The sequence below is a fragment of the Clavelina lepadiformis genome, chromosome 9 (genome assembly GCF_947623445.1).
Source record: "Clavelina lepadiformis chromosome 9, kaClaLepa1.1, whole genome shotgun sequence".
Classification (NCBI taxonomy): domain Eukaryota; kingdom Metazoa; phylum Chordata; class Ascidiacea; order Aplousobranchia; family Clavelinidae; genus Clavelina; species Clavelina lepadiformis.
In genome coordinates this window covers 2,890,515-2,913,375 of record NC_135248.1, presented here as the reverse complement: position 1 = coordinate 2,913,375, position 22,861 = coordinate 2,890,515, and the positions used below count along the sequence as shown (strand labels likewise).

General features: G+C 35.9%; 5 protein-coding genes across 5 annotated transcripts; 1 reads left to right on the top strand and 4 right to left on the bottom strand.

Annotated features, from left to right (window-relative positions):
• Nucleotides 1-231: 231 nt before the first annotated feature.
• On the bottom strand, nucleotides 232-3,761 carry LOC143470570 (cyclin-dependent kinase 2-like). The gene is made up of 7 exons (XM_076968793.1): nucleotides 3,506-3,761; nucleotides 2,551-2,628; nucleotides 2,280-2,397; nucleotides 1,921-2,091; nucleotides 1,532-1,633; nucleotides 698-901; nucleotides 232-596 (listed from the first exon to the last, which is right to left on the bottom strand). The coding sequence occupies exons 1-7, from the start codon at nucleotides 3,619-3,621 to the stop codon at nucleotides 492-494; spliced, it is 894 nt and encodes a 297-aa protein (XP_076824908.1). The 5' UTR covers nucleotides 3,622-3,761; the 3' UTR covers nucleotides 232-491.
• Nucleotides 3,762-4,212: 451 nt separating this feature from the next.
• LOC143470569 (histone acetyltransferase type B catalytic subunit-like) lies at nucleotides 4,213-9,026 on the bottom strand. The gene is made up of 11 exons (XM_076968792.1): nucleotides 7,711-9,026; nucleotides 7,415-7,537; nucleotides 7,095-7,170; nucleotides 6,776-6,899; nucleotides 6,376-6,555; nucleotides 6,112-6,233; nucleotides 5,875-5,979; nucleotides 5,500-5,606; nucleotides 4,810-4,961; nucleotides 4,546-4,662; nucleotides 4,213-4,461 (listed from the first exon to the last, which is right to left on the bottom strand). The coding sequence occupies exons 2-11, from the start codon at nucleotides 7,491-7,493 to the stop codon at nucleotides 4,318-4,320; spliced, it is 1,206 nt and encodes a 401-aa protein (XP_076824907.1). The 5' UTR covers nucleotides 7,494-7,537; nucleotides 7,711-9,026; the 3' UTR covers nucleotides 4,213-4,317.
• Nucleotides 9,027-9,496: 470 nt separating this feature from the next.
• LOC143470571 (uncharacterized) lies at nucleotides 9,497-11,167 on the bottom strand. Its single transcript, XM_076968794.1, has 5 exons — nucleotides 11,032-11,167; nucleotides 10,543-10,567; nucleotides 10,066-10,212; nucleotides 9,860-9,929; nucleotides 9,497-9,715 (listed from the first exon to the last, which is right to left on the bottom strand). The coding sequence occupies exons 1-5, from the start codon at nucleotides 11,110-11,112 to the stop codon at nucleotides 9,676-9,678; spliced, it is 363 nt and encodes a 120-aa protein (XP_076824909.1). The 5' UTR covers nucleotides 11,113-11,167; the 3' UTR covers nucleotides 9,497-9,675.
• A 1,823-nt stretch (nucleotides 11,168-12,990) lies between these two features.
• LOC143470884 (NKAP-like protein) lies at nucleotides 12,991-18,635 on the top strand. Its single transcript, XM_076969170.1, has 9 exons — nucleotides 12,991-13,264; nucleotides 13,948-14,028; nucleotides 14,720-14,808; nucleotides 15,887-15,933; nucleotides 16,129-16,238; nucleotides 16,724-16,845; nucleotides 17,323-17,446; nucleotides 17,653-17,732; nucleotides 18,310-18,635. Exons 1-9 carry the CDS (start codon nucleotides 13,050-13,052, stop codon nucleotides 18,543-18,545), a joined length of 1,104 nt encoding a protein of 367 aa, XP_076825285.1. The 5' UTR covers nucleotides 12,991-13,049; the 3' UTR covers nucleotides 18,546-18,635.
• A 266-nt stretch (nucleotides 18,636-18,901) lies between these two features.
• On the bottom strand, nucleotides 18,902-21,021 carry LOC143470885 (uncharacterized). The gene is made up of 4 exons (XM_076969171.1): nucleotides 20,821-21,021; nucleotides 20,377-20,541; nucleotides 19,272-19,409; nucleotides 18,902-19,083 (listed from the first exon to the last, which is right to left on the bottom strand). Exons 1-4 carry the CDS (start codon nucleotides 20,951-20,953, stop codon nucleotides 19,037-19,039), a joined length of 483 nt encoding a protein of 160 aa, XP_076825286.1. The 5' UTR covers nucleotides 20,954-21,021; the 3' UTR covers nucleotides 18,902-19,036.
• Between the last annotated feature and the right edge of the window lie 1,840 nt (nucleotides 21,022-22,861).

The following is a 22,861-nucleotide window of genomic DNA, read 5'->3' as shown; positions in this document are numbered from 1 at the left end:
CATAAATCAATACCGAAAAATTTGATGCAAAAAGCAAATTCAAAGTGTTTAGGGTAATAACGTCAGAGAACGACTTGAAAGTTTAGTGCTACCAACAAGGAAAGCCAAACGCACATTATACTTATATGTTCTATGGAAAATATTTAAACGCTGCTTTAAACCTTGAAACTTTACTGCCTGGGCCTGTGACCTGCCATTATCCGTAAACCCATTTCACCATTAAAGATTCCGTTTAGGTGCCGGACATTGCCACAATGCTTTTAGTTTTCTTGAGCACAGACATTTACGTCTAAAAAACGCACGGTGCAAAGATAAACACTTGAAAAACATGTCGAAAATGAAACCATGTATAACAATGGTCTTTAAAAACAGTACTAAAAAACTAGCTACATTTTACAAGCATGGGAAAGGCAGTGAAATGGTGGCAGTATGAAAGAAAAAAAGAAAAATCAAGGCAGCTTTAAGACAACTCTAAAACATTCAATGATTGTTTATCGCTTAATATTAGGGATTTGGAGAGACACATCTTGAAAGTAATGATGTAGAAGTGCAGACTTCGCAGAAATTCGCTGCGTGGGGTCGTATGCAATCATTTTCTGCAAAAGATAAAGAACATCAGGACCAGATTAAACACATGCACACACATTATAATTGACATTGAGTCCATCATTTTTGCACGATTGGAGAACACACCAACCTCTAATAAATTACAGCCAACTTCGTCAAGTTCTGGTAAGATTTTCGATAGAGACTGAGGAGGCCAGTTTGGAAATTTTGATTTGAAATCTGGTAGTGACGTTACGCCTGGCCAAATATCTTCACTTGGGGTGCCGAGAGTACGAAAGATGCGAAATAATTGATCGATTTCAGAATCTCCAGGAAACAACGTTTTCTTATGAACCTGTGTTAGTAACAAGTGTTTCTGCAAACTTCAGGCACTTTTTAGAAACATAAATCATAACATTTTACCAACCTTTCTAAACCACACTGGGTATTCTAATCCGTGCTAACAAAACCAAGCATACTACAAAAAACGTAGCGCAAGGTCGTTTACTTCGAATCCAGCCTAAAATTATCCAATTGTGTGGTTTATGTTTTACCCTTGACTGTGTGGTACTAGATTTATTACAGCACAATACTGGAGAACGAAAATATGCTCAAGCTTAGAGTTAGTTAACTTGGTATAAACTTGGTTACATTCTGGTGGGTAAAATATGGGAGAATAAAGATGGGATGACACGGATATATGGCAACCTCATTGTTCTGTTTAAATTTTAAAACCTATTTATATGCACAAAGGGAAGGCTTTTTAACACATAATAAGAGATTTTCTGAATAATATTAAGATAGCAAGTGTTCACTATTTCATGCCCGGGGTAGACAAAAAGAAATTTGAGTGAACTGAAATAGTGCAAGTTAGTTGTTTACATGCATCTTAACAAGCGTTTACTGGGATCAATTGAGTTACTTTGAATCAACCAAAAATATGAGCTAAAGAGCAGCCACTGCATTGCTAAATCTTAACACTTACCATTTCAGCAAATATGCATCCAATACTCCATATATCTACAGCAATAGAATAGTATTTACCACCAAGTAATATTTCTGGCGGCCGATACCACAAAGTGATCACCTGTGGTTGAAGCAACAAGCAACTTACAAGTCTATACAGTAGACAATAAAAGAATATAACACCAATTTCGTGCAACTAAATATGAAACTTAAATTAGGTCTTATATCAACAGTATAGAAGTCCTCCAATCCATAAATCATTTGATCTGGATTGCAAGATACAATTGCATTGTACATTACATATGCAAATCAAACGACCTGTTAGTTTGAAACCAATAAATGTTGCAAAAAATATCAACTTGATAAATAAAGAAAATATCTATGACAAAGCTCCAATTAAATCATAACCTCATGAGTGTACATTCTGACTGGAAGGCCGGTGGCTCTAGCAAGGCCGAAGTCAGCGAGCTTTATACATCCATTTTCATCAATCAACAAATTTTGTGGCTTTAGATCCCGATGAAGTACTCTGTGTGAATGACAGTATGCAATTCCTTGCAATAGCTGGTACAGATAGCTCTGTAAAAAAGTTACATGCCAGAAGTTATCGTAACATTTGTAATTTAGAAAGAGTTTTTTAATTGCTAAATAGCTTATGATCAAAAGTCTAATAGCTAAACACTGATGTATATACTATTACTAGTAAATGTAGTCATGACACATGTCTTCAAGCACATTGACTTATCAGTTTAATCAACCTAGCTTACCTTTGCAAGGGGAATTGGTAGACCGCACGACTGCGCGTCCATGTACTTCTTTAAATCTTGACTTAAATATTCAAACACAAGATAAAGCTTCTTCTCACTGTGAATAACATCCATAAGCCTGCAAAAAAAAATTGTACAAACTGAAATTTTTGTTACATATTCAAGTGAGTACTTTTAACAAGACTTACAGAATCACGCACCCAACAAAAATTGTCCTGCGCCTGGTTCAATGTTCAGTATTACAATTAAACAAAATATGCTAAGAACAAACCTAACTACATTGGGATGGTCAAGCTCTTTAAGGAGGGAAATTTCACGAATAGCCGTGCTGGGAACGCCTTCCGTTTCTCTAAAAACAAAATGACATACTGATATTGCACATAAAAAGGCTTAAAAATCTAGCCCAGATAAAAAAGCAGTCTTCTTTTATATCCTTATTCTTCTTTTATATCATTATTCTGAAAATTATCCAGACAGGAAAAGGAATTAGGGAGAGCAGATTTCTGACTGATTTGGATTCTTGAAAAACATACAGATCACTTTTGTAAATCAAAAACTAAATATTTGGCTTGGGTCCAAAATGCATGCACGGATACTGAAAGAGCAAATTTTTTGTCTTGCAGGTATTGTAGCAAAATATTTTAAAATGAGCAATACAAACTCTCCAGCAAAATGAGGTTAGCTCAAATACATACAAGTTTATTTTATCAAAGAACATTACTATCTACTAAATTAAGTGCAACTAGATAATTTAATAAGCTGGTCAAAAAATTTTAGTGTTAAGCAATTATTTCCAAAACCATGTCAAAAATTTGATGCTCATTGTAAAACAGGAGTGTGTGAGAAACAAAACAGCGGGAATCAGTGTATCACATTCTCGGGAACACCAAAAAAGTATAGAAAAGATTCACGCAGCCGCTCACTTTGTACTTTTCTGTTTTGGGGTAAGTAATTCACAACAAGATGAAACAATAACCAATATATGCACAATTAACTTTTATCTCCCACGCACTTAGCAAACTTTCCAATCTGGGTTTGGGACACAGACATTACCACCAACTGCATTTGATGTGGTGCTTAAGAAACAACTTATCTACAAATATAGATGATTTTAGTTTGTTTTATTAAATTTCTCAAGCACAACCAGCAATGTAGGCTAGTTTGGTTAGGCTGCTGCACTGTTATGTTAATGACAAAAAAATAAACGTAAAGAAAATTATACATACGTGTCTAGACGAATTTTCTTTAAAGCCACCATTCTCCCGGTCACTTTATCTAGTGCTTTGTACACAATTCCGTACGTTCCTTCCCCAATTTTTTCGATTTTATGAAAGCCTTCCATAATTGACAACCTTTTATGGCAAGATGATTTACAAAATAAAAACAAAAAATAAAAACCTGCGAAGGATAAAAAGTAACAAATTTTCACTAACAGTCTTTCTATTCACGCTACGGCTCAAATATTTGAAAGCATGGAGTTACTGAAGCTCAAAAAACCGTTCTTCTTTGTCGCACATATCCCGTTGTTTAGCAAATACAAGAGATGATAACAATAAAGCGCGTATTTGCACTGGCGGTAAAAAAAAACAGTTGTGTACTTAATGCCATAACGTAAAACCTTGCTTTGTTGTTGATGTTGCTTGGGTTTATTAATTGCATACGATATACCACAAACAACTCGTAGGCTTCAGTTCTTTGCAAATGTGCATTTTATGAGCGTTGTGCCCCAATTTTCATGGTCTCCCCAGCATTTTAGCTGAAAACTACGTAACCCCTAAAACTGTTGCTAAAAAATACTTCCAACCAGATGGGTACATTTTGAATGTCACAGCGAACCAAATTTCGACCGAAAAATTTATAGCCTATATTAACTGACCGCAAGTCTCCGAACAAAATTTGACATCAGTAAGTGGTAACAAGTAAAAGCCGCGACTCCAGCTTTCTACTATTTATTTAAAACTGAAAACTACAATAAAACAGTCGAGCGAGTGATTGACGGCAGAAACGAGCGTAAAGAACAGGTAGAATAATTGAACAGTTATGTGCTCTTGAGACGATTAATAACTCTGTGATACTCCTCCAGATGATGCTCAAACTCTCGCTCCACCATCTTTTCCTGTTCCTCTTTAGGCGGCAATAGGGAAGGATTGTTCATCAACATCTGGCATTTCCTTCGTAAATCCTACAACAGCATAAAAGAATGAGCATGTGAGTGCAACATTTTCAGAAATACGAGAGACATGACAATAGGCACTCTGGCACTTACTCGCATGGGCTGGTTTATCCTCGTTTTGATCGCCGTTCGATATTTAATAAACTCTACATCATTATTTTCATTTGTATTCAGCAGTCTCAGTATCTCATACACACGCCGTGCCTGCCTCTGTGAAATTAATGCAAAGTATGTCTGTAAAAAGTTTAAATTCAACAGTTTCGCTTCCCACTGTTTAGACTTGAAATGTCTGCTGTGTTTTATCTGAATGCCTATTTTTCAAAAAGTTAATATGAAGACTTATGAAGTTCAGCTCACTTTGTTGATCTTGAACTTAGCTTTTGCAGACGCTGCCATTTCCTTTGTAAAACGTCCGTGTAAGTTTGCAGGTAGAAATTCTTTTAATGTTATGCAATTCTTTGCATCAACAAAGTCTCGGACACGTTGGAAGTTCTCAGATGGATCTTCCGCTACACAAAGAAGTAGAAAATAACATCTTTTGTTAATAAAGTAGAAGCATCAGAATAGTGGTTGCAATATCATACAAAGTTGATTAGCGTACAATAAATGTTATGGTTAAATATTAGGCTATGACTTCACAAACCATATCTGTGGCCCAACTAAGAGTCTTTGATTCTTGTAACAAACACATGGCGTACTTTTAGAAAGGTCAAAGCATACTATTTATCTTTAGTTCAGAAGTTTAACATTTCTTATTTAACACTTTTACTATATTTTCCTCTAGCCAATCATTCTAATGTAACTTTTAGCTTACTTGACTTTTGTAAACATGGGCAACTGGCATTTCATTTGCTTATGGCAGAAACCTTATTTATGTGATGACGTTAGATTCACCAAAATTACTTCCAACTCTTAAGCATCACATTTCAATTTTAACTTAAATTTATAAGTGACTTCGATTTCTGGCGCGAAGTAAAATTAAGTCCGGCCACCCTGGTAAGTAGATTATAGACTGGTAATTACAACAACAACAAATAGCTTTGATACCTGTTATGTCAAGAACATCCTTTCTAGGGACATATTCTTGATATATTGTGGAAATTAGTGTAGAGCAATGCCCTTGTCTTTGGTATGGGGGAAGCACCAAAACCTGACTGTGCACAAAACATCAACATACAATGTTATAATTAATATGGACAGTATCCATGACTTGGTCTATATGATAGTGTGGTACTTTAAGATAGTATATACCAGCGCTTCTCGTGGCTTGCAAAGCATGATAAAATGTTTTAGTACAAACAGCGAATGTTGCTCAAAACAAAAGTTGTTAAAAGCATTCGTGTTAAAAACGATCCATGAGTTGAAAAGCATTGAGAAGCACTGGTATATACAATTAGCAAAATATAAAAGAGTTCTGCTCACCTAATCCTTGGCCTACACATATCAGGATAAGCATAGAATCTGTAACACGTGCAATACCCGGCAAACAAATGCTTTGTCCTTCCATTCCTCACACATTTCTCAAATCTATATAAATAAACGCAACATAACCTAAAATGTAATACATGCCAAATAAAGCATTGATAATTATGATTACTGTAAAGTATACAGCATAAAACATAACTTCTATAATATATAAGTAGTAGACAACAAACTCACAACACATAATAATCCCACTTCTCGTCATCGACATCAATGTAAGATGCAGCGTCAATAAACCACAAAATAAATGATTCCATTCGATTGTGATATTTACGGAACTGTGGGTCATGTATGTCTGCCTGAGATTGATTATAAGCTTATGTTAAAGTGAAACTATTTTAAAGCATATGTTGACATTCAAAGTAAAATACTCACAATAAAAAAAGTTGTGGGCGTGCTTAATGGCAAAAAAATTAAAGAAAATCAAGGACAACTTTTTACCTTGTAAACTTCAAACTGTCTTGGCATAGAACAGCCTATAGCATCTCTGGAGTAAGTGTTTATGTGATGTCCATAAGGTCTGAAAGTGTCTTCCTTCTGGACAATAGATGAAAAATCATCTATGTTTGTGTAGAATTTTGAAGGCAAAACATCTTTCAACTTCAACATGATGTTATCGGGCTAGAAAATAAAGAAATCGTTGATTGAAACCACAGCTTCTACAATTTTCGAAATTAAACTTTAGTATGAGTCTACAAGCAATAACATAAAAAACATTTATTTAATGATCAGTTAGAAAGAAATGTTTACAGATGATTGAAATCAACGCACTTACAAAAAATATAAACATTATATAATCAATAAATCTACATTGACTGATATTCAGATTTTACATACTGACCTCCACACCATCGCATTGCTTCGAGTTAAGCTTCCTGGTGTACGAAACCTTGACATAAGCATACAGTAAACTCGCACTATAGAAAATCTTTATCTGCAAGTTGCTGTATCCAAATATCTGTTCCCTAAATGAAATACATCGTTGAAAAACATCAACCCCTTAATGTAAAACATGACTATAAAGAATAGCAAGGGCATAAATTAACTCAGAAACTAAAAAAACATTTGAAACCATTTTCGTTTCTACTTTTCATCCGCTTCGTGATATATATTATATATCTACAAAGCTTTTTTTCTTATGCTATAAAACTTAAAATTACTTTTCTCCAAAAATTTGATGTGACATGTCAGGGTGAAAAAATCCATCTTCACTTTCAAGGTCGCTGACTTCTTTCACTATAATCATAAAAAAAATTGAAGTTCAGAGATTTTTTCAAATATCATAAATCAAACAAACTTCAGTTTACTTTGTTGTTTGTGATTATTGTGCTTAAATTGTTAAAAAAAAGAAAATACAACTACAGTCTGATAGGTAGATAACAATATCTCAACTGCATAACGTGTCTGTGAAAATTAGTCGAGTTTACAGCAAAAAAGTACCACAGTTAAAGCAAGAATGCAACATTGCGAAGACATTCACCTAACTTAAAACTGACTGCTTCAATCGCATCACAAATATACTGACTAAACTTCTGTTGGGCAATTCCATTCTCCATCATGCAAAGTGTTGATTTGGCAAAACTAATGCTTCACACGCAATTTTCTGGATGCAAATAAATAAACAAGATAAAACAAATAAAAGAAAAAAGCAAAAAGGGGATCATTGCAATACTTTTAAAAAACTTAGACCCGCTGATCTGTATATTAAAGCTTATCTTCACAAGTTATGCAGTATGCACCAAAGAGCTCAAAAGAATTTGTACATATAGATCTAACCTGTATATCCTATTCCTTTTAAATTACAAGTTATGTTTATATGTGGGTATTCAAAGTTGAACTGTAGTTTCAAACCCCAAATCATGTATCATACCTACAATTTAAGCGACTGATGATTTTGTAAAAGGGTTTAAGGCAATATCATATGTATTTTTGTGTATCACTTTATACAATAAACCATTAGTAAGTCTAATTACAGCACATGAAGTTGTCTATAGACATCTTGCACAGTTGCATTTAAAAAAAGGAGTTCCATCAGTTGGACCGGCATATGTAAAATTGATTCTGAACTGTCTACGGCCATCACTTGGACCTTCATTTGTAGAAATGATTTCTGGACAGTCTTTAACTGTAACTTGTTTTCATTCCGATTTTGCGCTACAAATTTTAAACCTGGCCCTGCTTTTAGTGAGCGCCTACAAACTTTCCATACAGGCTGATTACAACAATGCTACATATACTTAGGTGTTAGACTCCACATACCCTACTGACTTTCAAGGAACCAGAGCATTACTTGTATTAAGTATATAGGTTCTAATCTCGGTGGCTGTCAGCATTACTGGAGGCTATAGCAGTTTTCAATGAGAAATTGTGCATGCAAAAAAAAATTTTGGCATGATGGTGTGCGCAGTAATATTTTGTTTATTTACCTTAACCAGACATTCAAACAACCAAATTTGCTCGGTTTGTTTACTATTAATTGGCGTGAATGTGTAAGATTTCAACACAAACGTTGATGGATTTCATGCTCATTTGTACCACACTTTCCATAATGGGCTGTTGTTGGCAATTGCATGATAACAGGAGTAGAGGACTATGGTTGTTTAAGTAGCCAACAACGTTTGTCGCACAAATGCGTATCACAACTTAGGCTATATAAAGGCTGGGTTAAGATTGAGTGCATAACCTAATAACTCCTGCTACTTGAATTGTGATGCCATTTGGTCGAATACTTCTGCACTAGGCCAGGTTAAAGGGCGGACTGAGAAGAACTGCACTTCGCCAGGATATCTAGGGGGTGTAGGGCGCCCAGAATCAATCATCGAAAAGCGAGATTAAATCGGCCAAAGTCGATTATCGAAATCACATCACTGATTTACTGATATGGCTAGGCTACTTGTGCTAGGCCTAGACTTCTGCTACTCAAATTGTGACGTCATTTGGTTGTGACCTTTTGGATTAGACCCCATTTTCCTATTTCAGTGTAGACTTGTTCAACAACAGGCTGCGTGACCTTCTCAAGGTTACGCTGAAATATAAGCCTATGGCATTTCAACTTCGTGTCTTCGTATCGAAAGTTGGGAAACTTTAGTTATCATCCATTAACATTCAGACCTAGTAGGCTAGTTTGGTTTTGTCTTGGCGCGTAAAGGAAATTCCCTTACTAACATAGACATCGGTTTTGACGGCAAGTGAAAATTATTTTGATAAATTTTGAAGATACAAATTTTTGAGAAAAACATTTTTGCTTATCCTACAAAATAGATTTGAGATAAATGTAAGTACTGCATGCAGTTGTATTGCATTTTTCATTACATTGCGTGGTATCGGTTACTTGCAACAAATATAGTACTAGGAATTTTGTTAACCTAAAACAAAGCTGACAAACTTCAGCTGTTATTACGTGTTTGTTGTTACAAACACGTTTTCCAATACGCTTAACACCTCAACGTCAACAGCTGACTTAAAAATCAGCTTAATTTAACCTTCGCAACTAAACTGAATATCGCAGAAAACCTCCGCCAATTTTGTTTCTGTCGTAGAATCACTTATATTATGACACGAGTACGACAAAACCTGTAGTTTTAATTTTGTATGCGCCAAATATACATTACAAAGTTCATCGTCCAAGGTCCAAACAACAAAAAACAATTGAATTAAGTTCTGATATAACTTGAAGAGATTTATCTAAAAATAATCGGACAACTGTTAGATGGCAGCAGTGTGCACCGGTTTTGATTATTATTATAATTCGTCTTTTTGGCGCCCAGCATTTGGATTTTTTCTGCAAGTAAAACGTAATATAAAGTTCATATCCATATAATAGCTGGGACGTTGCTATATTGGATTGACTAGTTTACGATTTACGGCACCTTATGGTTATATTTTAGTAATTAAAAGTCTATTCCAATTTCTTGACGTAACTTACTGAAAATGCTTGATAACTTTATTTATAAAATCAACTGCTTCTCCCACGTTCAAGTGAATGTTTTGGAGTTCTGTAAAAAATATTTGGAATTAATTATACGTGCTTTAGTCGTATTTTTTTGCAAAGATACACACCGCAATTACGCCTGAATCGATTAAACCATACATATATTGTTGTTATCGTCCATTTTTAATCACATTGGCTACCTTCAATGTTAGAAACTTCTGCCGCTTCTACAAATACTTGATCAAGGTAATCGCGCTCAATTTTAGTCTTTTCATAATACAGTTCGAGCATCTGTTTTGCGTTTCCTCCATCGCCAGCAAAGATTTTGTTGAAAGTATCGCCTGTGCCTATAAAAGTTACATAAAACGTTTGTTCATAAACTTTCATTTAGGCCTATAGGCTACTGTTTTCTGTAAGATTTCAATTATAAAGAGATCATTACAAGCAAATTGTAGAACAATATAATCGTCATTATGTTTTTGCAATTGTATAACTTGGTTAAGTAAAAATTGTTCGTCTGTAATTATCAAGATTGAAATACACCATTCAAGTTATTTATCACAAACTATTGTAGGCTACTCGTTAAGTCACTGATTACTGTAGAAATATTCATCATCATCGTTTTGCCACTTTTATAAGAACAAATAATAGACAAGTGAAGAATAGGATATACGCACCTACATTGATGGCTTCCTCCAAAGACTGAAATAAACAAACAGTGAATCAAGTTATTGGTTGACTTGTACAAAAGGCGTATTAGACGATGTTACGTAGTCTGACCTAAACCATTCATTTGTGTAAGACTTTCAGTAAACCTTTGAGAAATGCTATGCCTCAGGCTATTATTACCTTTCAGTAACTTGACTTTGTAAAACGTTTGTGACGTGTTAATGGTGTTACTGGTGTTATCGTGTTCTAATGTTGGATTGAAGCCTAATACATTAGAAGTTGTTTGCACAAAAATTTATGATTTGTCTCCAATACAAGTGAGCCTATAGGTTCATGTAACTGTGCCCATACAATGTTACCACACATTATATCCACGTTTACCAGATGGGAGCATTTCATTTTTTATCAAATTAAACGATTTCTTTTTATATAGAAACACGTTGCTAAAATAATGAAAATCTAAACAAAAGCCGTACTAATGTTATATATATACCAACCTCTATTGTTTCTGAATTGGAAAAGGTCAACAGCAAACCAACTACGACAATTGTGACGACATGCCAGCTTAAGTTCAACATTTTAACCAACGTAAAGTAGGCTAAAAGCAAAGCAACCTTTGAGTAAAAGCTACATGTATAAAGCATTTTTAATCATATCATTATGTCAATCTTTTTTAATACATCATTTTTTCGAACTTAAAAATCTTCTGAGTTAAAATGCAGAACGATCTTTAACTGAAAACTCTCGGTCTCTAACCCTGCCAGTAAAGGTAATTGTATCGACTGAAGGTACAGACAAGGGATATTCAGTTATTTATGCAGACAAGAGCTATTTCAATTGTGTAGACTTGTTTTCATTTCACTATTATGATAATACTATCACTGCTATCAACAGTTTTCCACCGATTTCAATAACTGCAGTTGCTAGTTACTTAACTAACTAGCCCAAGTTTCGCTATCACGCTTGCAGAACCGGTTCCGTATGGGCTACATGTCGTAATAATGCGTGGCTTGAAAGTGAATCTTACAGGAAATAAGATTACTGCGCTTAAGTTATTCATGTTCTTTCAACGATTTATTTGCACGATTTTTGACTAGCCAAAAAAATATTGAACGTTCTGCCAACGTTTTATTAATTTCATTAAATAAATGTTTATAATACTATTTCAATTAATAAAAATTGATAAAAAGTTGTGTACATTACGCGTTTAGCAACTTGATATATGGCGTGAAATTTAGAAACTGGTTTCAAACTGACTGAATAAATAGGTTTAATTTTACGTTAACTATTTTTATTTAAACTAAAGCAAAGCAACATGCAACATTTGTTATGACAACAATGTATGACAAAAATTTGGCTTTCCTAAATATGGGGAATCACCTTGGAAAAACTGAATCTAGCAAACAGTTTTTTAATTTCAATTTAGAAAAGACTCCACTGCATCCAATTTTATTTTATATAAGACTAAAACCTCACTCTTCTTCAAAAAAAATTGTTAAGACACGTCGTGAACTTTACCACTCTGATTATTTTTTCTAGTTTTAAGTTATCCAAAGCAAACTATGACCACAAACTATTGGAAAGTAAAGTTGGCGCACAACCTTTTATAGGAGGCTGATCCTATTCGATCGTATTGTATCGTTTGCCTTTCGCCATTAACTGTGTGTCTGAAGCGAAACGATGGATGCTAATTGCTAACTGGTATAGCTTAGTTATGCCTGTCACTATTTCGCCGGAAAACATCGTGCGTTCAAAGCTATGTTTCATCGTTTCTAGTTAATCTAAACTGAAATGTTATAACATAGTAACCTACTGTGCAAAAAGTCCGTTTGAAATTTTTCTTAGGTGTACAGGTGCCACAAAATACGGACCAGCCCCAGCCCACATTATAGTCAGAACTTCAGGAACTAGGCTGATTAGTGATTGACCCTAAATGGTTAATGCAACAATTTATTTGTCCGTGTTGGGATGGATGTACAGCATTGAAGCAATTTTCAATCATCAGTTGCTTGAACACACCACCTGCTTGCGTGCTTAATTTTTCGCTTTTCCTATTTATGTTTTATGGATTTAACTAAATGTAGGTTTAGCGGCTGTGCTAGTTATTACCAGCAACTATTAACGTTATTTTTCTTAAACACTTTTTAAGCCTTTTCGGCTTTGTCACTTTTTCCTGTTCAACTGGCTTGATTTTTCGTTCCCATTGCGCTTTTGACGACAAATAAATGAATGAATGAAATGAAAAGTGTTCAGGGTTTAAAGTGATTGGCCTATCATTTTTTTTAAAGAAGGTATTAGATTCGGACCTTAACTTTCGCACTCCTGTACAGGATCGAGTAATGAGGAATTATGACGTCAGAATTTCTTTTCTATTACCTCATAACTCCTGTCCATACAGGCCTTCAAGTCAGATCGCAATAGTGTAAGATACCCTGAGATTCTTAATGTCATAATAGCCTATTCATGTTTATCTTCAGATCTTGCTTAAGGTTTGCTGCACATAAACCTTAATAAAATGCCACGTAGGCATCATTCAAGATCTCGAGACCGAGATGAAACATCTAAGTACTACCGCTATCACGAGAGTGACAGGTCAAGAGATCGAAGTCCAGCATTTCATCATCAACTGGATAAAGATAATGAAAGTGATCGCTCACCAAGAAACGGAAGATATCATCATCGACACCACCAGCACAAGCTTCCTGATCAGGAGGAAGAATTTCGATCCAGGCATGTTTTTGTTGTTTCTATTTTTTTTGTAAAAACTTGCACATTCTAGTCATTAAAACTGCCCAGTGACTGAATCAGCAAAACATTTTAGCTGTAGACCACAGATGGACATGTGATGTACAATTGCCAATGATAGAATTAATATTGTTTGTGTAACGGGCGGCACTGACACGAAACTTATCATTTATTAACATGCAACCTTTACACGTTCAGGCTTATTTAAAGTAAAGAACGTTGGCAAAGTTGGATGCTTGAACATCGATTTACATTATAATAAATATGTAAATAAAGAATTAAATTTCCATCCTCCACCTTGCCAATATTTGTATTTTTGCGCGATCGTTTTTATTGAAAGTTTTCTCGTTCCACTTGAGATTAGTATACAATGGAAGCTCAATAACTCAAGATATTGTTTAAAAGTTGAAGCGTTTTATCATGCTCAAGGCAAAATTTAGCACTCATTTACCCATAGGGTCTATTGCCACAACCTCAGACACCATGATGTTGCAAACAATGAACTTACCTTAAGGTTATACGATTATCCGGATAGTAAATATTATTGATATCCGAACTAACCCTAATGTGAACCCTTAACAGCTTTGTTGTCTGTGTTTGTCAACGATTACAAATTGCAGTGTGCAACTTTCTTAAATTAAATTTGATCCTGCTTCTTTTGCTCACAGGAGGGTGAAGGAGCGTGAGAGGATAAGTGAAAAAGGAGTTCCAGAAGTTTGGGCGTCATCTCCATCAGAAGCTGAATCAGCGTAAGTTGCAAAAATATTTCCAATCCTTTGGTCATTTAATTTTGACAGTGCATGTATAATTTCTATATTAATGTACTGTAAATATTTTGTCTTATAGTTTATTAATATGATTAATTTTTATTTACCAAACTAAACTCTTATTTATCCATCCTACTAATTCAGCAGACGTTTATTTAACTTGACAATAAAGATATCAATCGAATTAGTTATCAAAGTTCGATTCCTTCGAAGTTGGTAAAATTAGTGGGAAATATTCATGAAAACAGGAGCACAGGCCACTATTAAACCATAATCTTGACCAACTGGACTCGGGTTCCAAAATTTTTGACACCAGAGTCCACGTGAAACTTTGATAATAAGTAACGCTGAGGTAACACCTGACACATCTGACATATTAAATTTTATTGACGAAAGCACTTCACTTCAGTACTAAAGAGGTACTGCAAGGTAAAGAGCACAAATTAAGCCCTCACACCCGAAGGAGTGCTTTGATTTACTCAAAATTTCAAGTTCATCAATTGCTTACATACATTTTAATAGACATTTTGCGAATAAAGCAACTAGTTGAGTTCCATTGTACGTACCAACATTAAATATGTGTTGTTTTTAAGCATTGTTGACTTGTTGTTATGCACTGATATAAGATGCTGTTTGAGACTCGAGAAATATTACAGTCATATTTTCTACACAGATCCGATGATGAAATTGGATTTCACAGACACAAGCACCATTCCTCCCATAAACCTGCTCTGAATGGCGAAGACAAGCTAAAAACAACAGGTGCGTTCCACAGTACCTGAAGTTATCTTAAAACTTTTGTCTGTCTGGTCTGGTTGGTTGTATGCAGATGAACTGATATTGATATGTTTTTTACACTGAGGTTTAGTTTTCAATTTTAGCTGAATTCGAAGAAAATTTTTTACAGTCAAGTCTGAAAAGTATTTTTGCCCCAAAATTTGTTTTCCAGCAATTCTCTTAAATACAACAGTCATTTGTGTAATTTTCCACAGCAGCTTGTTATGTGTTTTTGTTTATTCAAATTAATAAATTATAATATAAATGCTACGACTCAGCAGCTGAAAATGACGCGAAGCGACTGGAACCTTTAGTTCTAGTATAATTTTTCCACATTCCTGCACAATGCTATGAGAAGACGATTATTGCAGATGGCTTATAATTTCATTATATCTTTAAATTTGTACGTAGGATATATTTCTGATGAAACTCAATTTTCTACGTTGTGTACTAAACTTTCTTTCAGTCCTTGCCTTAATTCCAATGTCAAAATAATCCAAATTCAGTTATAAGAATCCTAATTGAAAACGTTTGTTAATTTCTTCAATTTTATGTAATGATATTGACCAAACTTGCAAAATGATCCTAATAATTTAAACTTTTTGACAAGTTTCTAATATTTTTAACCAGCTATCTATGATGTTATGATGGGGTTATGTCATTGCAGACTTATCCAAGTGTTTCGCTTTATGCATGAGAACTGAACCTCTGAATAAAAATTTTCTAAAATCATCTTGTTAATTGATAGAAAATAGTCTGAGAAAGACAAACTTTATGTGTTAGACCAGGGATGTCCAACCTGCGGCCCGCCTGAGATTTTGGTGCGGCCCGTTAGTCATTTTCACTCCAAAAATATGTACTTTATGTACCCATTTTTCTTGAAATTTAATAGGTTCTGCGGCCTATTGAATTATTTCAAGTGACAATGCGGCCCACTTTAATAAAAGGTTGGACATCCCTGTATTAGACAATCGCAGGGTTTATGGCTGGTCAATTGCAGCCTATGTAGGGTGCCCACTCACACTTAGTCACGCTGAATAATAAACTTTTGTTGTTGATGCAGCTTCAAACTCAAGCAAAAAGAAAAAGAAGAAAAAAAAGAAATCAAATGTACGTACTGCAAAAATTTATGGCTTTTGCTGCTCTGCTATTTCTTTGATTAAGTGGTGGTTGTGTTGGTTGCAGCATTGAGCTGTTATAAATAATAATGCTACTTTCATACTTGGGTGATGATACCTAAACTTTGCTATGACCTGGCAATGGATTGTTGACTATCCAACTAACTTGCTCTCATTTTTCACGCAGACCTCATCAGAGGATCAGAGTTCATCCGAAGATGATTCGTCAAGTCCATCGGAATCAGAAAGACGCAAAAAAAGGAAGAAGAAAGAAAAACGAAAGCGCAAAAAAGAGAGGTATTGGCACTCAGTACATTGTCATGCAGTGTCAGTCCCACTACAGGTTGTTTTTGCCTTTGCATTGATTTATTGCTGTGTCATTATTCGACAGTTTAGCTATGAAACAAACCACACCATCACCTGCAATAAAAAAAGCGCACGAACAGATTACAATCGCAGCCTTTGCTGCATCCAAAGTGCTAAATAAGATATTAATAGGAATATCGCTTGCTCCTGTATTTTCCAATTGCATGATGTCATCCTTTAAACATCATGTTCAAGTTTAAACCAAAAAACTCTAATGTTGAATGTTTTGCAAACTTGGCTGCTCTTTATGTTACAGTAAGTGTGGGAATGATACAGAAAGACCCGATTCCATTTTCATAATCCATCCATTGCCAGCCATTTTACATTGTGTTTAACCAATTTACTTCATTAGATCGCCACCACCTTGTTTAAAAACATATTTCAGTGAAGTTATTTTATCTTTCCTGTAATGGCAGGTCAAGTAAAAAGCACAAAAAAAGGAAGAAGAAGCGTAAATATTCTTCATCCTCATCTTCGGAGGAGGAGGAACAGTGGGAAGAGAAGGATGTAAAAGTTGCAGGAGACGTAATACCAGAAGGTAAGTGGTGGTGATGACAATGGACCAACCCAAACCATGCCTCATTTCAACTTTCAACTCATTGTAGCCACGTAGCAACTTCGTGTGACGTAGCAACTTCAACATAATGCGCCACGTGTCGGATGACTGTTGGATTTTGATCAGGACTTTAGTTTAGGTTGAAATAAAGTTGAGAATAAATTGTGATTTGCTCCGATGAAGTTAAACGCATTCAGGATGTAATTAAGATCATATCCAAAGTAGTAAATAAGCTCAATGAATAGCCCCATGGTGCATTATTATGTATACCTTCAGTTGAAATTTCTTTGCCTATACACTTGGCACGTTAGTATAATTTATCTGTGATTGTAGACACAGTCATAAGATGATCAATTTATCCCTTGCGTAATTTCTTGTTTCCCGGCAACCATTTCACATCCGTTTCCTGGCAGAATTGGTGACATATATAACGTACTAACAAAATATCTCAACATATAGAGCTTCAAAATACTGAGTATATCGACGATGAATCGGTGCCAGTAGAAGTTATAGACAAGGTCACGGATCATGTGATTGGGCCCATGCCCGATTCTCTGGATGGGGGAAGCACCAAACCGCTGGAGTAAGTGTTTAGCCTTATCGGTTTCACAAGTAACGCTTCATACATCTCACGAAGTACGGCTAAACGCTCGTTGGCGGTTTATTTTAGTAGAAAATTTTGTGGTACAGCTTGGATAAAAGTCGATGCTTACCAATTTAGTTTACTGTTTCAAGTGCTTCATATAATACACGTAGCATAGTTTGTCATACTCTGTTTTGCTCTTTCAGTTTCGGTCATGCTCTTCTACCGGGCGAAGGTGCAGCTATGGCCGCCTTTGTCGCTGATGGAAAACGAATTCCACGTAGAGGTATGTCCGTTTAGGTCCGAAACCAATAATGTGTTCGGTTGTGTTTGAAATGCTGTGTCGATTATTGCTGGTTTTGCTTGGTTCGTGGAATGCGGTTAAATCGTTGGTTCGGGGAAAACAGTTTAGTTTGACGCGTAAGTCTTTTCTTTGCCTCGCGCTTCACTTCACTTTTGGGCAGCTGCAGCTGTAGCATGCGGTCAATGGCTTGCAAGTGGTTTTCTTACAATTAGTTGGGAACCTCTATTATTCGAAGTTAATATCAGAGTATTGGAAAAAATGACAGCGCGATTTTTTTTTATCAAGGAATTGCGGTAAAACCGTTTCACTAACTTTTTTCCAACTGTTGTATACATTTTGTTCAAATTAATTGGTTAAATGTGTTAACTATTGGTTTAAATTAGCGCATTATTAACATCCATTACTGTTCTTGGATATTCGTCACAGTTTATATAACATCTTCCATTAGTGACCCAGGAACTACACTTTTACGTAATTCCACTGCAAACACAGACGAAGAACGCTTATCAACAATTACCAATTAACAATCATTGATCACAAATTTCGTTAAAATTTTCAGGTGAGATCGGCCTAACGAGCAACGAAATAACTACCTTTGAAGATAGCGGTTACGTAATGAGTGGTAGCAGGCACAGGCGCATGGAGGCTGTTCGTCTACGAAAGGAAAACCAGATCTACAGCGCAGACGAGAAACGCGCCTTGGCTTCTTTTAATAAGATCGAGAGAGACAAACGCGAAGTCCGCATTCTTTCCTCGTTCAAAGAACTGGTCAGCACCAAAATCAATCAAGAATGAATCGACTTTTTTGCCGATATTTTATCGTTACTTGTCAATATTTGTTCTTGTGAACTTTGTACGTTAAAACAAGCTGTATACATTTTCAAAGCCTTGCCTGTTCTGCATTGTCAGCAGATATTTTCCTCGTCAGCCAAAATTTGCTGCGTTTTATTTTCCAACTATTTGCTACCTTATATGGCATATGCCCTTTGTACAGACCTCAAAACAACTCGAGATTAATACTGTGGCCATCATATGGTTGTTACCACTGCCCTATATGAACCATACTTCGTACCACACGGGCCTTACTGACTAGTATGGTTCCGGTTGTCAACCAATCGTCCGAACACACTTGACGCAAAACCAGGGGTTACTTGAGTTCAAAGTCACTCTTTAATGTGATATGCGAGCATGGGAATATAGTCTAGTTATAGCATGAATACAAATATATAACAAAGCTCTTCGTGCAGTTGTCTTGGAAGCTGCATGGAAAATGTTCCCAAGTTGGTTTAATGGCATTCATGTAAGCAGGCGAATATATTGGTGCAGCGCCGACCTACACGTTGGAAAACAAGAGTTGATGTTACATGTGGCCACACCAAAATATACTAAACTCATGCTGAGCAGTTTAAGCATGACTGCAGGTTACCGGGAATCTCACCGTTGAAGACTTTAACGCACAACTTTTTTGTTAATCTAGTCTGGGAAGTTACAGCAAAGCCCTATTTAACATATATATTTTACCTCCTTTGCAATTTGTGTTGGTTTTCATGCAGCTTGCGCAGACGCAGAGAGCATCATGAATGCATTCCTTGGGTGTATCATCCTCACACTTTACATGGCCTTTGCACTTTTGCATGCAGCTCATACGTTTTGCTAGGTCTGTAATTAAGTCCTAAATTTTAATTAATATTTACCACATCTACAATGGCGGAAGCAACCACAAACTACCAAAGTAATTTAGGGAGTTACTATTTCATCGAAAATAGACCAAGCGTCCCATTGTTAAACGTGGGCAGTTACGCTTGGAGAATGGGCAATGGCTATATGCAAAAAGTTAATTTTAGCTATTTAAAGTTTAATTGAAGTTAGATTCCGATTAGAAAGTAGATTTAGGTTGCTTTGTTTAAACATTTAACCTAGGTTGACAAGAAATCATGAAAAATAGCTTCGAACGCACGATTTTTTTCCGATAAAATAGTAACAGCCTATAATTTTAGTTTCTAAACATTGTTCAAAAAAGTATTGTACTCAACATTAAAAGCACATTGTGGAGTTAATCGTTGCTCTAGATTTACCAGAATACAATCAGAGGTCTGCAGTCTCACTTTGAAAGTACTGTCGGTACCTTTACTTGGAAAAAATGTACCGACGATACTGATATTCAGTACAGTTTCAAAAAAAAATCGGTACTTTGTTGGTACTCGGTACCGGTACTTTTTGTATAAAGGACGCTGTTCCAAGTGCAATTTTTGCCCCAAATCAGGTCCAACTACAGGTCGCTCTTGGCCAAAACATACGTGGTCTCACTTCTCGCAGCTTTGATGGATATTTGTAGGTTAGAAAAGAACAGCAAATGCTAAAAGTTGGCTTTATGGTTTAATTAAAATGAAGTTTTAAAACACATACATCTTAAAACCTTGAAAAGTACCGAGTACCAGGACCGAAAAGAAATTCATGAAATAAGTAATTCGGTGCAGGGATTTAGCACTTTTTTTCCAAAAGTACTGACAGTATCGATAATGAAAAATTACCGCGGTACTGTTCTCCTTTGACCTCAGTTACCTGATACTTCTAATCAGACATGTTACGAACAGAACGCTTGGAAAGAAAGAAGTAACATACTTACCACGTGTATGACGTCCATGACCCTGTCTCCCTCCAAAGAAATCGCTTATCTGTGGTCCTAAACAATTTACTAGGCAGCTTTTCATGTTTGTCAGTGGTTCACAGTCCGAATGACATGCACTTTGGCAGCTTGGCGAATCAAGTAATCTCATAACACATTTGCCCACTGAAGTAATATATGAAAAAGATTACTATAACACAAAGTAAAACTGGTAAGTCTGGATTCACTTTTGAAATTGCAGATTAGGTTATGGTTTCAATTTTAGGCCGCTAACTTCTGGTGGCCAATAAAACCTTGATAAGCACACCATACACTGTATCTTGTAGGTAGTATAGTCTTTGCAGGCCTTTATTATGAAATGGTAAATTCAAATACGTACACAGTTGGTTTTGTACAGTTTTCTATAAACGAAATAAATCAGTGAAAAGAAAAGTTATCTCATACCGTTCCGAACATGGGTCGCGCTATCACGGCCGCTGTGGTGCTGGTGATGCGACGAACAGCCTTGAGTGACGACTGCTTCTGGCAAATTGAGAGCAACTAAAACCAGCGCCAACCAAACGCGCATTTTCATCATTGTGCAATTCACTTTAATGCTGAAAGTATATTCACTTAAATGCTGTAACCTATGCAATTTTAGAAAACAAGTTTAAAAACTTTCTCTGAAGTAGGCCCCTAACACCCGTACACTGACTGCACAACTTTCAGCGCTGATATGCGGCTTAAGTAACAAGGAGAGTTCTTTCTCTGCTGGAAACCAAACCGCTCTTATAAGCCAATTCAGCAGATTTTTTGACAGTTTTCATTTTGCCAAATATTTGTTCTTAATATGACAAGGTCGCCGACCTGACAACGACATAGCCTACTGTCGACATACCTGACAACGCACAAGCCTTGTCCAGCCACGAAAAACAAGTCGTTTATTATCGTATTTTATCTGCGCGAACATATGTTTTGCAGCGATATGGATACATAGCTCACTGCTTGCCGACATAAAAACATGTTTTGTAAGTTTTTACATCTTCTGTTTTGTAGATTACGGACGGGGCCTTTTGAAAGCTTGTAAATGAAACAAGTTACGGTTATAGGCACATTGGTGGCGTTCAAAAAGTCATTTGTCACACACAGGAGTTTGCTGAAAACCTTAGGTCACCAACAATTACGCACGTAACATTTTTACAACGAGTTCACTGATGTGCTTCTGGAACACAAGGAACCAATCCACGGCCAATACTCATGTAGCGTACAATCTACATGTCCAGTTAATGTTTATCTTTGTCAAACAATCTTATACTTTTCCTTAGGTAAGCCGCCGTGTCCAATACTTGGTGATGGACATTTAACACATTGAAAATACATTAAAACTGTGAATAACAAAAAGGCACTTGCTGTTTTTTGTTTCTTTTCATGACCAACATCTGTGCGCAATACCATTCCTTACGGCAAAGTGGCTGATCATGGTACTTGTTAACGGTTAACACTAATAAACTTCAGACAACGATTTTGCTGAATTTGAGATTCTGCCGCTCTATACCAGTTGTCGCGATGGAAGCCACAATCACATATTTTGTTCACTGTGGGCTTGCTCGATACGTTTGGTTTGAATCTTGGATACCATGCGACATTCAGCCGGTTTGACAATTCAAGATTGTTGCCGCTAGATGGTTATAAAGGCACCTTTAAGTTGGATGTTTCAACAGTCCTTTTTCTAGAATCTAGCTTGTATCTTAGAGAAACATATTGCTGTATGTAAGCTTTTCAGTTTACACGAAACTAGTACATTTAGAAATGCGAAGTTTGTCTACGAAAAAATGTTATCAACTAAATCAGATAAAAGTAATGTCTTACATCGACTATTAGAGTTTATTTTCGTCATACCACGGGTTGTGTAATGCCACAAGATCTCCGGTCTTGTTAATTTTAACAAAAATGTTCTATTGCGACGGATTATGCTTTTATTTATAACAAACCAGCTAGAAACATTAAAATAAGCCAGAAATTAATAGTTTGCCAAATGATGCTGGATTATGACGAATGGGAAGGGCTAGCTGCTTCTAATGTGAGGTGTTTCAGCAATATTATTGAACAGATCATCCTTGGTAATTTCGACCGCATAACCTAAGCACTTAAACACAAAATCATTTCCAAGAATTGTATTTCTTCGAACATTATTTTATCACGGCAATCATTAATTGACAATAACAAGGCAACGTTCGAAACTTTAATATAACTTAGTTTCTACCGCTGATATTACTTTCAATTATACGACGCGGCACGCTTCGAGCAAAGAAGGCGACGTAAACGTGACAAAGTTTTCCTCAAAATGACCGAAGACCAGCCACAAATAACCGCCGTGTCCGACTCGAGGCGCTTGGAAAGACGCATACACGCCCAGGAATTTATCGTTATGCAATTATGAATGTTACGGCGTTGCACCAATTATTTATGCGGGACTTTACTCAGCGAGATTTACCGGTAAACACAA